The 16,256-nt window shown below is 45.8% G+C and overlaps 1 protein-coding gene across 8 annotated transcripts in view; it reads left to right on the top strand.

Annotated features, from left to right (window-relative positions):
* The window catches only part of MAST2 (microtubule associated serine/threonine kinase 2), a 181,711-nt gene extending 167,440 nt beyond the window's left edge, over positions 1-14,271 (top strand). For all 8 annotated transcript variants that reach the window (XM_051624429.1, XM_051624430.1, XM_051624431.1 and 5 more), the window contains 6 exons: positions 2,004-2,219; positions 3,997-4,223; positions 5,737-5,859; positions 6,907-7,043; positions 7,273-7,460; positions 8,178-14,271. In XM_051624429.1, the coding sequence (XP_051480389.1) occupies positions 2,004-2,219; positions 3,997-4,223; positions 5,737-5,859; positions 6,907-7,043; positions 7,273-7,460; positions 8,178-10,258 (2,972 nt within the window). In that variant the 3' untranslated portion in view covers positions 10,259-14,271. The remainder of the gene's footprint in view (positions 1-2,003; positions 2,220-3,996; positions 4,224-5,736; positions 5,860-6,906; positions 7,044-7,272; positions 7,461-8,177) is intronic.
* Positions 14,272-16,256: the final 1,985 nt, after the last annotated feature.

Genomic DNA, 16,256 nt, shown 5'->3' on the forward strand with positions numbered 1-16,256 from the left:
GGGCTCTGGGTGCTGTTGTGTCTCCAGATCCTGCCCCTTTCAGGGCACCTGGAAGGCAGAGGGTGAAGCTGCCTGTTCCTAAGTACAGAGGAGTCCAGAGCTGGGAACTGGTGGGAAGTAGTAAGGAGGAAAAGAAGGATATTTGGCTCAATGAAAGAGAGCACAGAAGTTAAATTGAAGGTTGGCAAGATAATACTTGAGAAGGAAGGCATATTTAGGGGAACAGCTAGACTGTAGCTTTGAAAAACAAGGACTCACTGGGTAAGAACATAAGAAACAAGTTGCTTAGGAAGCTTGGAGCAAGCCGGTAAAGTGATTTTGGATGCCTTGAGGATGGAAAGGAGAGAAAAGGGGAACTGGGCAAGGAGTCCAAGTGGCAGCAAGTCTGGTCAAGGTGAAGGGCACTGAGTAATGTGATGGTGGATTGACAGCAGAAGGTTGAAATGCCTTGGAGGAATCCTGCCTCCAGACTAGGGTAAAGCCAAAGATCCCCACATCTCATTATTCCTCTTCTGCAATGCAGTCTGTGAAATCTCCTCCAAAATTGTCCCATTACCTTCTATGGCTCATCCTCCCAGAAGGCCTGGTGCTGCCATCACGTACTCCATTAAACCATGGGAAAAGTTGTAGGAGTTAACTAAACAAGCTACCACGTACTTGGATGCCATAGTGGAACCTTAGTTTCTCAGTTTCATACTGAAAGTCTAGAAACATGTTACTAAAAATTGCAAGAACACTTGCATTGCAAATTTGAGTGTCTACAAGTTGAAATGGTAAAAAATGAAGCAGCCTGGGCAGCCTGCTCCCCTGAGCCTAATACATGAGAGCAATCTTTAATCCAGCACATGGGATTCAGGGATGCCCCAGCCTGCAAAGTTAAATCAGAGGCAGAGGACTGCAAGAAAATAATTTCTTTCCTGTCACTGTCAGGGAGTGCTCCCTGAATGTGTGTATCACAGCCTTTTCATGCACAGCCTCTGAGTCCAAGTTCCTCCTTGTCTGGGAGCTTTGTTTGAAACTCTGTGGCTGTTAAGTGTTGAGCTGGCATCTGGTACCGAGTTCTATGGGAATGGTGCTTTGAATGTTTATTTTCATGGTACTTCCTGCTTTACTTAGTATGCAGAGCAGTGGTGCCCACTTAAATAACAATGATCAATGTTTTGTTCTGTCCTCATTGTTCAAAACGTGGCCCTTAGGCTTTATTTATTGCACGCTGCTTAAAATTTGCTTTTGAAGACAGAATGATTAATTTCCCTTGTGGACTTGCTGTGATGCTCACCACTTTCATTTCTGAGCACCTTGTAAATTCTAATTAATGTTATTTTCACAATGCTCCTTGAAGGTGTCAGATGGGGAACTGAGAGACAGAGCTTAAGTACAGCACCCCCAGCCCCCAGCATCTGCTGTTGTTGCCCAGTCTAATTTTCAAGATTATTTTGTATTTCATATATAATTATAGCAGGTTAAGTAATTCAAGACTAAATTGCAATGGTGCACAGAAGGGGGCAAATTAGAGTTGTCTTCACAGTCCACATTTTTGCCTCCCTGACTTTAGTACCTTAGTACTCTCTTAAAGTGAATTTATGATGTGCAACTCCAGTAGAACCTGGTTCTTCTGTTACAGGCAGTTTTAACTTAAAAATTGACAGTTCTTGCAGGTTGTAAAAATGGAGCACTTTCCATAAATCTATTTTCATCTATGAACGATCCCATTGCAATGGCTTGCCTGCAGAGCTGCACTGCAGCTTTAGGATTCATAGAACTGCTACTGAGCAACGTGATTTCATTAGCAAGCTTTTCCAACAGAACAGAAGCTGCTAATTTTCTGTATTCAGAATAGCACCATTTCTGTAAATAAAAATTCAAGCCCTGGGGTTTCTTCTTAGGAAAATTTACTCTTGGACTTCATGTAAACATGACTTTGATTTAATGTATTTTGCCTGTAGGGGAATAGACTGTTAGGAATTCCCTGTGGTTCTAATCTGTTTTAATTTAAACTGTAGCTGGGAGCACTGCAGATTTCTCTGATCCACGCGCTCGCAGTAGTAGCAGTGAAGGCCCAGACCTCACCGCTCCAAAAGCCATCAGCGATTTGGCAGCGCGGCGGGCACGACACAGGTTGCTCTCTGGGGAATCAGGGGAGAAACGTACCTCGAGACCTGTCAATAAAGTGATTAAATCAGCATCCGCTACTGCCTTGTCTCTCCTGATTCCCTCAGGTAAGAAATGCCCTGGGTGAGGCATTGGCAGAATCTGCAAGCACTAAACAAAAGGTCTGCAGACAGATCCTCCCCCTTTTCTCTCCTGGAATAATGCCCTGGCTGGCAGGAAGGGAGAGCTAACTTTTACAATTGGTTTAATATTTACTGCTTGGCAGGATAATGAACACTGCTTTGCCACAGACAGGGGCGTTGTGTGTGTGGTCTGATGCAGCTTCTGCAAATGGCAGGTGGGCCTTATTCTTTCCCTAGTTTTGTTTAAATTGGCCCCTAGCTGGTCTCTAGACAATGGTGCAGAGAGGAAGTGTATAGAGATTGAATGAATTTAACCCTTGAGGTACTATTTTTTGGGGGGTCACATGCTAACTTTGGTGTTGTTTGAAAACTCTGTGTATCTGGTGCATTCATGCCCCGAGAACTCTCAGTAACTCCAGGTAACTTGGTTGAGATTGGATGATCAAGAATTCAATAGTGTAAGTAACTCACAAAGCAGGTTAATGTTGAACAGCCCACCTTCTTGGCCTGGCTCCGTCTCCAAGCAGAGCCAGACCTTGTCATCTCCTAATACCAGGTGGTGACGTCTGGGGAACAGCCCAACCATGCCGAGCTACGACAGACTGGTTCAGCAGGAGCTCTCCTCACAAGGACTTTGTCCCTCTTCCCAGAGGATAAGTCCGTGCTCTATTTCCAGGGCTCTCTCTACCTGTTCCTGCCTACATGGGAGCAGGAAATTGCAGCTGGGCCACGAGTGCCAACCCAGCAGAACCTGCTGGCAGAGCAGTGCCTGCCTCCATCTCTCAGGCAGGGAGCTGGAGGCACATATGCAGCTGCTTCTTGGCACTGCTGTGGTGCTGCACGTTTCATTTCTTGTGTGGTTTGGGCGTTGGTTGCTTTTCAAGCTCCCTCATGAAAAATCTCTAAAATGTGTATTTAATCACCCAGCACAGGTTCCTCCAGAGCTGCCCTCATCTGCCAGGTAAATATGTGCTGGGCAATTTGACAGGTGTTTCTTAATGGATTAGGGATTACCTTTTACAGCTGCATTTAATATTCCTGCTCTTTGATTTACTTTACTCATGTTGACCAGTTTCATTTCAAAATGAAAGTTCTGCATTTGCTTTGTATTTTCAAAAGTAGTTGTTGCTCCACTAGCAAGCAGAGGCAGATATTTTAGCCAGTACCCCAGCCCTTAGCTACTAATTTGGGAAAACACACTCTAAAATACACTTGTGTTGTTTTTTTGCAGTAGCCAAGTCTGTGCAGTAGCTAACTTTTTAGAGTTAAATATTTTTGCCCCTGTGAATTTAGAACACTACCAAAACTACCTAGGTGTAGTTGTTGTCTCATTGCCTACTGATTTTGATCTATCTCAGCACCAAAAACTAACTTGAAGCAAGATCTAGAAGCTGTCTGGTCTTTTGGAGGGGGATAACATACCATAACCTTGAAATGGGGTGTTCCAGAATTGTGCTTAGAGGAAATGCTTATGATATGTTGTAAATCCCTGAAAGAGAAGTAAACACTGCAAGCCAACCATAATCCTTGGCAAGCAGTGCTGCTGTGGTAAATACACTCCTCCAAACGTGCTTTTTGGATACTCTGCCCATTTTTGTATTTCGAAGCATGAATTACCTGAGGCTGCTTCACCCAGCTCCGGTGAAGATCACCAGCTTTAAGAGCATTTGGAGAGATGGTTTCCTAGCTGTTCTCTAACAATTTTCTCTCTTTTGGAGGCCTGGTTTCCTAATTTTTGCTCACCTTTGTGTCATCACTGTAGATCACCACACGTGTTCTCCATTGGCCAGTCCAATGTCACCTCATTCTCTATCCTCCAACCCATCTTCGAGGGACTCCTCACCCAGCCGCGACTTTTCTCCTGCTATTGCAAACCTGAAACCACCAATCATCATCCATCGGGCTGGAAAGAAATACGGTTTCACTCTCCGTGCCATTCGTGTCTATATGGGTGACAGTGATATCTACACTGTGCATCACATGGTCTGGGTATGTCTCTGTTTTTCTAAGGAGTACCCTTGGGGCCAGAAATGCATTTAGCCAGGGTTGTGGGATTTAGCTTTATAAATTGTTTTGCTGCCCTGTTTTCTTTCTCCTTATTTGGACCCAAAGTTATCTCTCTGGGGTGAGGGAAATCCTTTCACGATAGATAAATTAAAAACAGCACTTTGGGGTTTACCTGTAGTGGTTTTCAAGCTCATCACAGAGCTACAGCAACCTTTCTTTCCTTCTTTCTTCCCTGGTTACATGAATCCACCTTCTTTCACCTGGAGCACATCCTTAAAAGCATGTTTCTGTGTGCATACCCTCTTCCCCTGTATTGGGGTTGCTGCATGAGGGTCAGTTGTAGCTGATTTGTTCAGGCCTGTGTTAGTGATTACAGCCTGCTTCTGATCAGTTCAGTCTGCTGGGGTTTTCCAGGCAGTCCCTTGGGATTGATTACAAGCCTTAAAGCATCAGGGCTGCGGTGCTGATTGCCTAGGGATTTAGCTCTTGGCTTGGTTATGTGCCATGCTAAAAGGTCTGGTTTCCATTTCCGTATCTCTTCCTTCCTGTTACTTCTGGCACTTGATCTCTGTGTTCCTATTTTGTTTATGTATATGACTTCCAGGAATGATCTGTTCCCTGAAGCAGTGTTGTTTGAATTTTGTGATTAGAGAGAATGAAGTCAGGGTAAAGGTGGTTCATTCTTTTCCTTGTATCTCTGTGTTCATTAGACAATTTGGACTTCATATGCTTTGGTCATCATTTAACACTCATTCTTACCTAGAAAAATAATCCGAAGCTGCATTTTTCCCTTGCTCCTCTCTGCTTTCCTTGAAAAATGCTGAGTTTATCAAGATACTGATTTGTAGTCTTTTTCAGACTAGAGGGAGACTAGCAGTATTCTCCAGTGTATTTGCCTCCTCACTGTAAAGGAGGGTTACCTTTCTGAGCAGTGATGAGGAGAGGCAATATGTTCATGTGGGAAAAGATCTGATGTTAAAAGTTCATAAAGGTTGGAAAGTGGATAAGGAAACTTTGTTTGGGGTGAGATGCTTTATAGGCACCCTAAAGCCATGGCACAGAGTCTCACTGAACAGTCTTTTTGGCCTTTGTGGGATCCAGTGTGTACATGGAAGGATGCTGGCTTTGGGATGGCAAAGAAATAGAAAAAGATTGAATGCTTGTCTGGAAATTAAAGAGTATCTAGTTAACATTCCTGAGTGCTGAACATTTCTGGAAGTGTGCTAAACCTTTTGCTTTGGGGGGAGCTGGTCTCTTGATCAGCGTAACTGTGTTGGCTGGCTGCCTTGGATGGGGAGAAGACTGGCAGGATACTGGGGAAGGAGTGGAAGAGCACAGATTTTTGTGCTTGGCTGTGCCAGTCAGTGGTTTCTTTCACCATTCTTTGAAGCAGCTGATGCTGGCTGCAGCAAGAGATGGGATGGATGGGCTTTGATCTGGCCAATGATTTTGTACGTTCCTCTTCTCAAGTCAGTCATCCCCTTCTTGTTGCCAGCACGTGGAGGAAGGTGGTCCAGCCAATGAAGCAGGTCTGCGTGAAGGGGATCTGATAACCCATGTCAACGGGGAGCCAGTCCATGGACTGGTGCACACAGAAGTGGTGGAGCTGATTCTGAAGGTAGGGACCCAGCATTGTTAGATTTTGGAAAATAGGTGACGGGTAAAATATGAGACAGTTTGTTTAAAACGCCGTAGGTGTGTCACTGGTGGTGTCTGAAATACAATGATGTACACAGTACCTGGCCTTTCTTTTGTGAAAGGTCATTACTGTGGCTTGATCCCTAAATCTCCAAAATTGTCTGTATGTAATTTAAGCTGAACTCAGATATTTTGTGTAAGAAATAAGGACCCATCACATACATTTTTATCAGCAGTAGAGACCAAATTTAGTAAGATATAAGCATACCTGTCTTCAAACATCACTTTAAGAAACAAATACCTTAAAATTTTTCTAAATTACTTTTATTTTTTGCCTTTAGGCTGTGCTAATGTTATTAGCTCTTAATGCTGCTTTCTCAAGGATTATTCCTAGTGGTATTTAAAAGCAGCTTTGTAATGGTTGGTCTTAAAATTATCCAGTTAAATGATTTGCGTTTTGATACCTCCTCTGAGCTGAAGACATTTATGGAAATAAAACCCAAAGTTTTGGACCATTTCCGGAGACAGAAGTCTTTGGGACTGCAAATAGAGGAGGAATCAGGATGGATTTTTTTATTTGTTTAAGATGAGTGAGACAAGCCATACTCTGTGCTGCAGATTCATCATGATAGATGCCTGATGTGCTCACATCTGCTATCAGTCAGAGCACTGGGAATAGGATTTGTGACAGAATATCACTTTGTTCAAGTTTCCGAGTATTACAAGTATTAAATTGAGACAGTTGGAATCTCAGTGGGAGAGGTCAGATGCTGTGTTGTCCCTGCTCTGGGAAGCTTTACCTACCAGCTGGGTCTGAGCTTATAAATTGTGAAAGCCTGACTAAAGAAGGCTCGCTTTCAGCAGTTCCTTAGCAAATGATAGGTAGAAATGCAAAGGGGAAAATGGAGTTTGACAAAGGATTACAAAATGGCAGGCAGCAATAAACTAGCAGCCTACCTGCTTAGCCTGCAGATCTGCTTCAAACAGCCATATTTTAAGCAATGTCTCTGTGTCTTGTTTCTGACAGAGTGGAAATAAAGTGTCTATCTCCACCACGCCGTTTGAGAACACATCCATCAAAGTTGGGCCTGCTCGTAAGGCCAGCTACAAATCCAAGATGGCTCGTAGGAACAAGAAGAGCAAAACTAAGGATGGTCAAGAAAGGTTTGTTTTGATCTTTCTCTGTGAAAATGACAGGGTAACCAAGATAATGGAAGAGAGATCTTGTCAAAGCAATTGGCAGATAATGTGTATCAGCAGATACATCCCTTAGTTCTTTTCTTTTTGTTTTCTTTTTTCTCTTCAACTATGCCATAACTTTGACTGTAAGATGCCAATTAAAGGTGAATAAAGCATTTGGGGTTATAATCAACTTTTGAATGTTCTCCCACAGTAAGAAGAAGAGCTCTTTGTTGAGGAAAATCACTAAGCAAGCATCGCTGCTTCACACCAGCCGGAGTTTATCTTCACTGAACCGCTCTCTGTCTTCTGGAGAAAGTGTGCCAGGCTCCCCAACTCACAACCTGTCCCCTCGGTCACCAACACAGAGTTACAGATCCACTCCTGAGTCTGTACACTCAGGTAAAAACAAAACAAAAGAAACAAAACAAAAAACCCACCTAAAAATCCATACAAAAAGAATAAGAACTTCAAGAAGATTTTTGCTTATTGATCATTTTTTGAAGTAGAATACACAGCAGCAGGTAGTAGATCTGTTTGTGAAGTGAAATGACAGCTGTGATGTTGATTACCCTAAGGATGGATGTATTTTCATCCATTGATTCATTTGTAAATGAAAATCCATATATCCTTTTAAGAATGCATTTGCTGTACTACAGCATCCTTTCATTTTGATACAAATATGTATTGTAAGTTGCAGTGTTTTTGTGGCAGTTTGACACATTTTCTATATTAGTTCAGAGAAAAGAAGCCAAAACAAAGTGGCAAAGTCGTATTTAAAAATTGTATCAGCTGATGGAATAAAAAGATGTGCTGCCTGAGAACAGCATTGAGACACACAGTTTCTGGTGTGGTCTTTAAAAACGTTTTTTTTCTGCAAAAATGTCTTGATAGCAGAGTGTTTTTCACTATATTCTGGTGGTGTGTGACAAAGATGTGGTTTTCCATCAGAAGCCATGAAGGTTTTCCTTGTGGTGTTACTGCAGGGCTGTGTGGTCACATGGCATTTGGTCTTGACTTTGCACGTGTTATTTCTCCGTACCCTGTTTCAATGGTCAAATGTGTATTAATTTACTTAGCCGTGTTTTTCTCTTTTTTCTTTTTTTCCCCTCTTTTAAGTTGGTGGCAATTCTTCCCAGAGCAGCTCTCCCAGTTCCAGTGTTCCCAATTCTCCAGCCAGCTCTGGACACATCCGACCCAGCTCCCTGCATGGACTAGCACCAAAGCTTCAGAGGCAGTACAGGTCTCCAAGGCGTAAATCTGCAGGGAACATCCCTCTCTCACCACTGGCTCACACTCCCTCACCAACCCCACAGTCCACATCACCCCAGCGCTCCCCGTCTCCTTTACCAGGACACTCAGTTGGCAGCTCCAGTGTTATGCAGTCTTTTCCAGTAAAACTACACTCCTCTCCACCACTGGTGAGACAGATTTCTCGCCCCAAAAGTGCCGAGCCCCCCAGGTCTCCTTTGCTAAAGAGGGTGCAGTCGGCTGAGAAACTGGCTGCCTCGCTGTCCTCTTCTGAGAAGAAGCTGGGGTCCTCACGTAAGCATAGCTTGGATATTTCTCACTCTGAGTTTAAGAAGGAGATGCTCCAGAGGGATCCAAGTCTCCAGAGCTTACAGGAGTCTGCGAATGAAACGACGGGTGGCAAACTCGGGCTAGCAGAAAAAGGGATGTTGCAGAAGCCGGGTTCACGGAAGTTGGGTGCTATTCGACAGGACAGGGTGGAGAGGAGGGAGTCTCTGCAAAAGCAAGAGGCCATCAGAGAAGTAGATTCTTCTGAAGATGAAACAGATGATGGTTCAGAAGATAGTCAGGATGGGAGAAGACTGGACAAGCCCCCTGACAGTGGAGACCAAGGCTCGGATTCTTTTAATGAGGATAATAAGTTTTCATCTAAATTGGAAAGCAAGGATAGTATTGAAGATGATGCCTTTCTCCCTGAAGATCCAAAAGCTACAGAAGATTTGCAGAAGGGAAATAATCAACAAACCAAGCCTGTTTCAGAGCCACTACAAAGCAGCATGCACCCTTCCCCATCAGAGCACCTCCTGAGAACTTCTCCAGAAAAATCAGCTAATTCAGAAAAGCCATTCCCAAAATCAGAAACAACTGCAAAGGAACCCAAATTTCCAGAAAGCAAAGCTCTTGAGTGTTTTGGTCCAAAAGACAAGTCTTCTGAAGCAATCAAAGACCTAGGGAGAACTGCAAATACTCAAAAAACAATAGTCCACACAGAACATATACAGTGCCCATCTATCAAACTCCTGGAACTTGAACAAGAGGACTCTTTAGGGGCCTCATGTGCTAAGCTTGACCTGAAAGACCCTCTGCTAACAGAAACCAGTCAGAAAAAACAGGATTCCAAACCTCAGCTAGCACTTCCTTCGTGGTGCACAGCAAGCCTGAGCACTCCTCTCTCAGTAAACCCCCCTGGTCACAGTGAGAAGAATCTCAAGGAGACATTTCAGCCCGCAGAACAGCCCAGCACCTCATTTCTGTCTCCTGGAAGCATGAGAGAAATGCCCAAAAAAAGTCCTTGTGCTGAAAAGCAGCCCAGCCCATCCCAGGCAGAGAGTGCTGCTTCAACTGCCAGCAAAGCCAGCCCGGCAGGTCCCGTGTCTTCCACGCTCCTCGTTCCCAGTGCTGTGGAAAGAGCTCCATCTGTGTCTCAGGTAGTGCCACTAGCTCAGAGTGTGCTAGGCCCTCTGAAGCTCAGCATGTCTGGTTCCAGAGAGGTGGAAAAGAAAGAGGATTTCCCCCACTTGGGTGCCTCCTGTAAAGAAGAGCAAGATTCGAAACAAAAAAGGCAGGAACCTTCACAGGTGGGAGCATGTCAAGAGAAAGCCAAACCACCTTGCACAGATACTCTGACCACGAGAAGCAGATCCTGCACAGAGTCACTAAGCTCAGCAAAGCCCTGGGAGGCATCTTGTCCCGTGGTGGCAAAAAAGGAGGCACCTTTGTGCAGTGCTAAAGCTTCTGATGTGCTGGGAAGTAGCTGCAAAATCACTCCCTCGAAAGAGCTGCCTCATGCTCTTGGACAAGCAGTTCTGAGAGCCTTTCCTCTGCCAGATGGCAGCATGAGGCCCTCTAAAGAAGGGACTCTCACACAAGCAAAAAGCAAAGAGGCTGGAAATCAGTTAAAAACACAAGACTTTCCCCTGTCACATGATGGTGCTGTAAAGAAAACATAGCAGCATCCCTGGGACATGTGGACTGGAGCGTTCTACATTCAAAATAGAGACTGCATGTTTGAATTTTGTAATATACACTAATATAAAATAGAACTTGTGTACATCTATTTTTGGGAGGGTTTTTTTCATACTGTTTTTTGTGTTTTTTCATCCTTGCTATTCTATTTTTGTACACAGTAATGCTTGCTGTTTGAGGTCTCTTTAGAACAGGGTATCTTTAAAGCAGGGCTTAAGAAACAGTTTGTTGATTGTTTTTTGTTCTCTTCCAGACCTTTTCTTTTTGCCTGATTTTTGGGCCTGTTGTGCTCTTCCCTCTTAATCCTGCATTTATTTGAGATCCCCAAAATTCTGAGTACCAAAAAAGGCAGCTTACTTTTAACTTTCTGCTTTTCAGCCTTCTCTTTGAAATGCCATTGAAATTCCCAAATTTCAGGTTTTTTCTTCGGCTGTACAATCTGATCTCCTTTGACAAGGAGGAAGTACTCTCTTGTCCACAAATTATTCTGGAACTAGAAACCCTTTTTGGTGCAAGTAAGACCTCTTTGTCACCAGATGGGTTCATTGTCCTGCATGTGTCCCTAGAGGATACAGAGGCAGGGAACTTGGCTGGAAGGGTCAGAGAGAGATCCCCATCTTCTCTTCAAACCCAGTAAAAGTATTTTTCAGTGGAATTACCAGAAAGAGAAATCTCCAATTGGTAAGCTGTTTTTTTTGGAATTGTTTTTACTTATGCTTTATGGGACATATGGTAACTTTCCTCTCTGTTTTTAAATTTTTAATGGTGTTTTATCTTCCTTTCTCTGGCTTCAATTCATAACGTGCCCTGCCTCAGAATAAATGACCCCAGGAAAGGGGTGCCTTGTAGGTTGGTCTTAAAGTAGAAAAAAATTGTAGTTATGTATTCTCCAGTGTGTCTTGGGCAAAGTTATCTCAATGATAAATGACCTTTGGAGACTTTTCCTTCTCTTGGTGAGTAGGTAGGGGTTTTAAGGTGTTCCTTAACATTTCTGAATTGGGGCTTGGGAAACTTCCCGAGTTTTCTGAATCTGCCCGTTTTAAAAACAAAAAACCTGTGAAGAGTTCTGACTCCTCCAGTTCTATGGACAAGCTGCAAGCAGATTTCAAAACACATGTGATATTTTAAGATTTCAGCTTTGATAGCTAGATCATTTCCTCTGCTGAGGTCACTTCCCATTAAAAAGGTACTCTTTGCTCTCTTAGGTTTAGACATTGCTTTGCTTTAAGTGTGACCGACTGGATACCAGTGCTCTTTGCTGAGGATTAGGTCAATAATAATACACCAATAACTGTGTTGCGTGGTGATACCTATAGCACTGTAAGCCATTGCTTCATCCAATTAAAGGTTCTTCTCAATGAACACACCCATCATTTGTCCCAGATTGTGCTCAGCATTTATTCTAGTCTTGTCTGAGTGTATCTCCCTGCAGATCACCCACAATGTCTGTTAGAAGCAGAATGTGACCATGCAACAGTATTTCAAGCTAAAACCTGCCTCTGTTGGTCTGATTTCATTACACCTTTGCCTTCTTCATTGTCTTGGCTTTTTCTGAACTTGAAGTTTCAATTCACTTCCCCTCAATACAAATATGTTTTTATATAGGAATATATTTTCTCCATCTCTTTCAACTTGATTTCAGTTCAATCCACAAAAATTTCTGGAATCTTGCCCTGCTTCTTTCTGTATAACCATTGTTTCCCCACATTATATACTTGATTTTGGCTGCTTGGATATAATTTCTGGACCAAGTCTTGGTTTGGTTTGAGCTTTGTTTTTTAACATGTTGAAGCGAGTGTTTGCTCTGTGTGTCTGTGTGAACCAGTGTGGTGTTAATACACTAACCAAAGCCTCAGTGCTCCCAAATAGCACATGAATAAGTCTGGCTGTGACAGTATTGAGAGCAGAGCTTGCTGGGCTGTCTCAGTGCTCTTTTCCCTGGATTTCATAGGCTGCTTGTATACACCTGGTTTGCAATTATAAACTGCAATATTTCCACTGCCTTGTCAGGGTCCTGAGTATCTCAATCTCTTGTTGATGAGCATCATTCTGTGCTGATTTGGAGCAATAGCAAGTAGGGAAGAGACTTGGCAGGATCTGGTACTTGAGCTGGTTGGTTTTCTTCCCAATGGGTTGATCTACTAAAAAATTGCTGAGAAACAGGGCCTGGTTGGCAGTACAGTGAATGATAAAATGGAGGAGAACAGTGAAAAATTGATTCAGCATCCTGAGTCTGTGGTAATTGCAAAGACAAGCCTCAAGCTTATCTCCTGAGAAGAGCACCTAACCCTGGCAAGATGGAAGTCTGTATAAATGAAGTTGTGAGCCCAGAGTTGTGTGAGGATGTGGCCCAACCTGGTTGTTCCCTGGGTGGCAGGTCCCTGTTTCCTTCTTGTGGTGACACAGCTTATTCTGAGTGTGCTCCCTGGGCATCCCTGAAGGGCTCTGTGTTTATAAAAAACTTAAGGGAAAGACCAACCTCTCTCTTGAGAGGGTTTTGTAACCTGGCTCATCCCATGCAGGTTGGGATGAGACCCCCTGGCGGTACCAGCTGTATTGGCCATGGACTCCTGCCTTTGCAGCCAGTGGTTCCAGCACTGAACTGCAGAGTTTTCCTTTCTTATCCATAAAGAGAGGAATGAAGAACCTGGCTGTGTCACAGCTTTTGCTGCTTTTGCCTGAATTGTCCAAAGAAGAGGTGAGGTATGTGTTTAGTCACCTCTTTTGTAGCTACGGTACAGAAAGTGATCAGTGCAATTTAAACCCCCTGTTTTTTTGGAAGCCAAAGCCAATCAGTGTTACTGGAAAGCATCCTAATGAAGCCCTGTATCCCCTGCTCCTGGTCAGTCCTGCAGTTTCCCTTGGTGTGCCAAGTGTCTCATTGTCCCAGTTCCACCTTCTGTCAAATTTATATGGTGCACCTTAGCAAAAATGTTGGGGCAAAAAGACTTTTTCTATAAAATGGTAATACTAAGCCAGGGAGATACACAAAGACTTATTCTTTGCTCTGCTAAAAATTGCTTAAATACCTTCTCAGATGAGCTTGCAAAGCACGTCAGGGAGGAATGAGATGCTGGAAAAGCTGTGTGGGAAGAGCAAGAGTGCATTTCCCAGGGCAGGATGGGACCTGTAGTGCCTAAGTGGAGCATTCAGGAAGTTGAGGACTCGGCCTCTGTGGATAACCCAGAGTCAGACAGGTGGGAGGTAGAAGTTGTGTGTGTATGTGTGTTTGGTGAATGAGCCATCTTTATGACCATCCCAATATGCTGCTTTCCTGTTTTGTTTTCCCTGTTTCCTTCTTGGATGTGTCTCCTGCTCCTTGTCTGTTTTGGGATGATAGCATCCAAGCTGGTTCCAGCCTCTGCAGCTCCTTTCTGCTCCTGCATCCAGCCAGCACGTTCTTCCCCGTGCCTCATTTCAGTGTTATTTTCCCCTTTGTCTCTTACTGTTGCAAACTAAGAGAAATGGATGATATTTATTGTAAATATTAGACTTTAGCATTGTAATGGCCACTCCTGGGTCTGAATGTCAGAGGCCTTTGGCTGCTAATATACTAAAGAGCTCTTGCCGGGGAAGGCGTAGGAGTGCCCAGTGGTTCTGGTTGCCACACTTGCATTGAGGTGTGATTTGGAGTATTTTAAATTTTTATTTGATTTTATTTTTTCTTCTGAAGAGGGGAGGATAAAGTCTTTCTCTGGTTTTCTCTTGCTGGATGTGAAGGATAATTCTGTACTTCTAGTAGAAGATTTGACAGAAGTGTGTGTTTCCGTTGTGTTTGATGACCATATCCAGGTGGCTGTGGGAGCACCTCCTGAGCTGGGCTCTGCCAAGCTGTGTCACAGCACTTAGCTAGATAAGAGAAAAGTGTGGAATTTCTGTGTTTTTAGAAACTTGAACAATTGCCACATAATAGCGGTGCAATAATTTTTATTCATGTTGTACCTGCATGTCGATGTTCAGATCCTCCTCCAAAATAAAGATGATTTTTTTTTTTTTTTAACATAAATTCAGACTCCTGCGTGTTTCTTGTTCAGGGGTGTCTGTGCTGGCAGCCCTGCCCGCTCAACCAGCTGCTTGGTGGGACAGAAGATTGCCTCTGGAGTGTCTGGGTGTCGGAGGTATCAGAGTAAGTCTGCTGCTGGCCTGTTTGGGATTTTCTGCTCCATGGGCCAGATCATAGGATCATGGAATGGTTTGGGTAGAACGGGACCTTTAAAGGTCCAACCCCCCCTGCGATGTGCAGGGACATCTTCAAGTAGATCAAGGTTGCACAGGGCCCAGTTCAACCTGACCTCCTGTGTTTCCAGAGATGGGGCTTCTACCACCCTTCTGGGAAACCTGCTGTATGGATAAGCCAAAGCTTTCCCCTCTCGAACTCAAGCCCAGAACTTAGTACCATCCTGTACCAAGAGTCCCTTAAGTGTACAGAGCCCTGTGTCCATGCTCGTGCAGGGTCCTAATGGTCACTCCTTACTAAAGGGGTAAAAACGTAGAGGACGTGAAACTTAAATAACTGAGCAACAGAAGAAGACAGCAAGACAAGGAGAGGTTGGGACTGAGGAAGTGTGAAAGCAGTAGCTGCTGGGGGGGATCAGCTACGAGCACAGTTGTGCTGCAAAGGGCAGCGGCTGCCCCGGGCACAGGCACCTCCCGCCGGGATGAGCCGAGGGACACGAGGCAGCAGCAGCTGAGGGCGCCCACGTGTGCCCCCAGTTACTGGGGCTCCCTGGATCATACAGCACCCAAAAGCAGCTCTTTTAACCCCGGCGGGTGTGCTCTCACCATGGGAGAAGCCCTCAAAAGCTTCTCCCTGCCCTTAGAATTGCAGAGCTGGGAAGCCGCCCCTGCCTGCGGGCCGGGCTGCGCCTGGTCCGCAGCCGCCGGGGCCGCTCCCGGGCAGCGCGGGGCGGGACGCGGGGCGGGACGCGGGGCGGGACGCGGGGCGGGACGCGGGGCGGGACGCGGGGCGGGACGCGGGGCGGGACGCGGGGCGGGACGCGGGGCGGGACGCGGGGCGGGACGCGGGACGCAGCGCAGCCCGCTCGGGGCTCAGCGCCGGCCCCTCTCGCCGCTGTCGTCATCGCTGACGTCACCCCAGAGGAGTGACGCAGCTGCCCGCGCGCTCGCAGCCCGGGGCGCTGCTCCCGCAGCTGCTGCGGGACCCGGCGCGGGGCGCGGGCTGCCCGGGCATCGCCTCCAGCGCCCCGGGGCGGGCGCGGGGGCAGCAACACGAGCTTTTAAAATTGCACCCTCCTGGGAACAGCCAGTTTCTCTCCCTGCGACGCACTAGCTGGAGTTGAATTAAGGTCAAGTTCGAAGCGCGCAGCCCTCCTGTAGAGGTTCCCTCAGCCAGAAGTAAATTGCTCTCGGGCTGCAGCGGTTCATTCTTCCAGAGGATTAAGCCACAACCAATAAGGGCTTTTACCCCCCCCCCGAATGGCAGCACGGACGTGCGCTGAGCAGCGCTCCGGCTCCTGCTCCTGGCGCCGGGATCTGACTCCTTCCCCCAGGATGGGAGGGCATGAGCAAGAGCCGGGGCAGGTCCTGCTGCCTGCAGCTCACCCTGAGTCTGGAAGGCAGGCATTAGGGGGGAAGCTGAATCCCCCCGCAAGGATGCTCACCCCACCGCTGCTCTCAGCTTGCCCTGAATGGAAACCACAGCTGGAACTGCTGTCAGATACACCCAACAGGGATTTGTGACCCTGTCAAAATCTGGTGGCAGCAGCAGTGGCACTTGCTGTGCCCTGTGAGCAGGGATGATCAGGGCTTGTCACCTCTGCAAGCCTTTTCTCCCTGTTTTTTAAGCCTTTTAATGATAAACGGTGTGTGATGTGGAGGGCTGGGTTGCCTTGTGAGGGGCTGGCTGCCCTTGCCAGGGGACAAGGTTGCCCCACGGGAGGTTTTGCAGCAGCATTGTTCAGGGCATGTAGCCACCCTTGGGTGTGGGATGCAAGTGGTGGGGTGCTGACCAGCCACCTTCCC

The sequence above is a fragment of the Apus apus genome, chromosome 7 (genome assembly GCF_020740795.1).
Source record: "Apus apus isolate bApuApu2 chromosome 7, bApuApu2.pri.cur, whole genome shotgun sequence".
Classification (NCBI taxonomy): Eukaryota; Metazoa; Chordata; class Aves; order Apodiformes; family Apodidae; genus Apus; species Apus apus.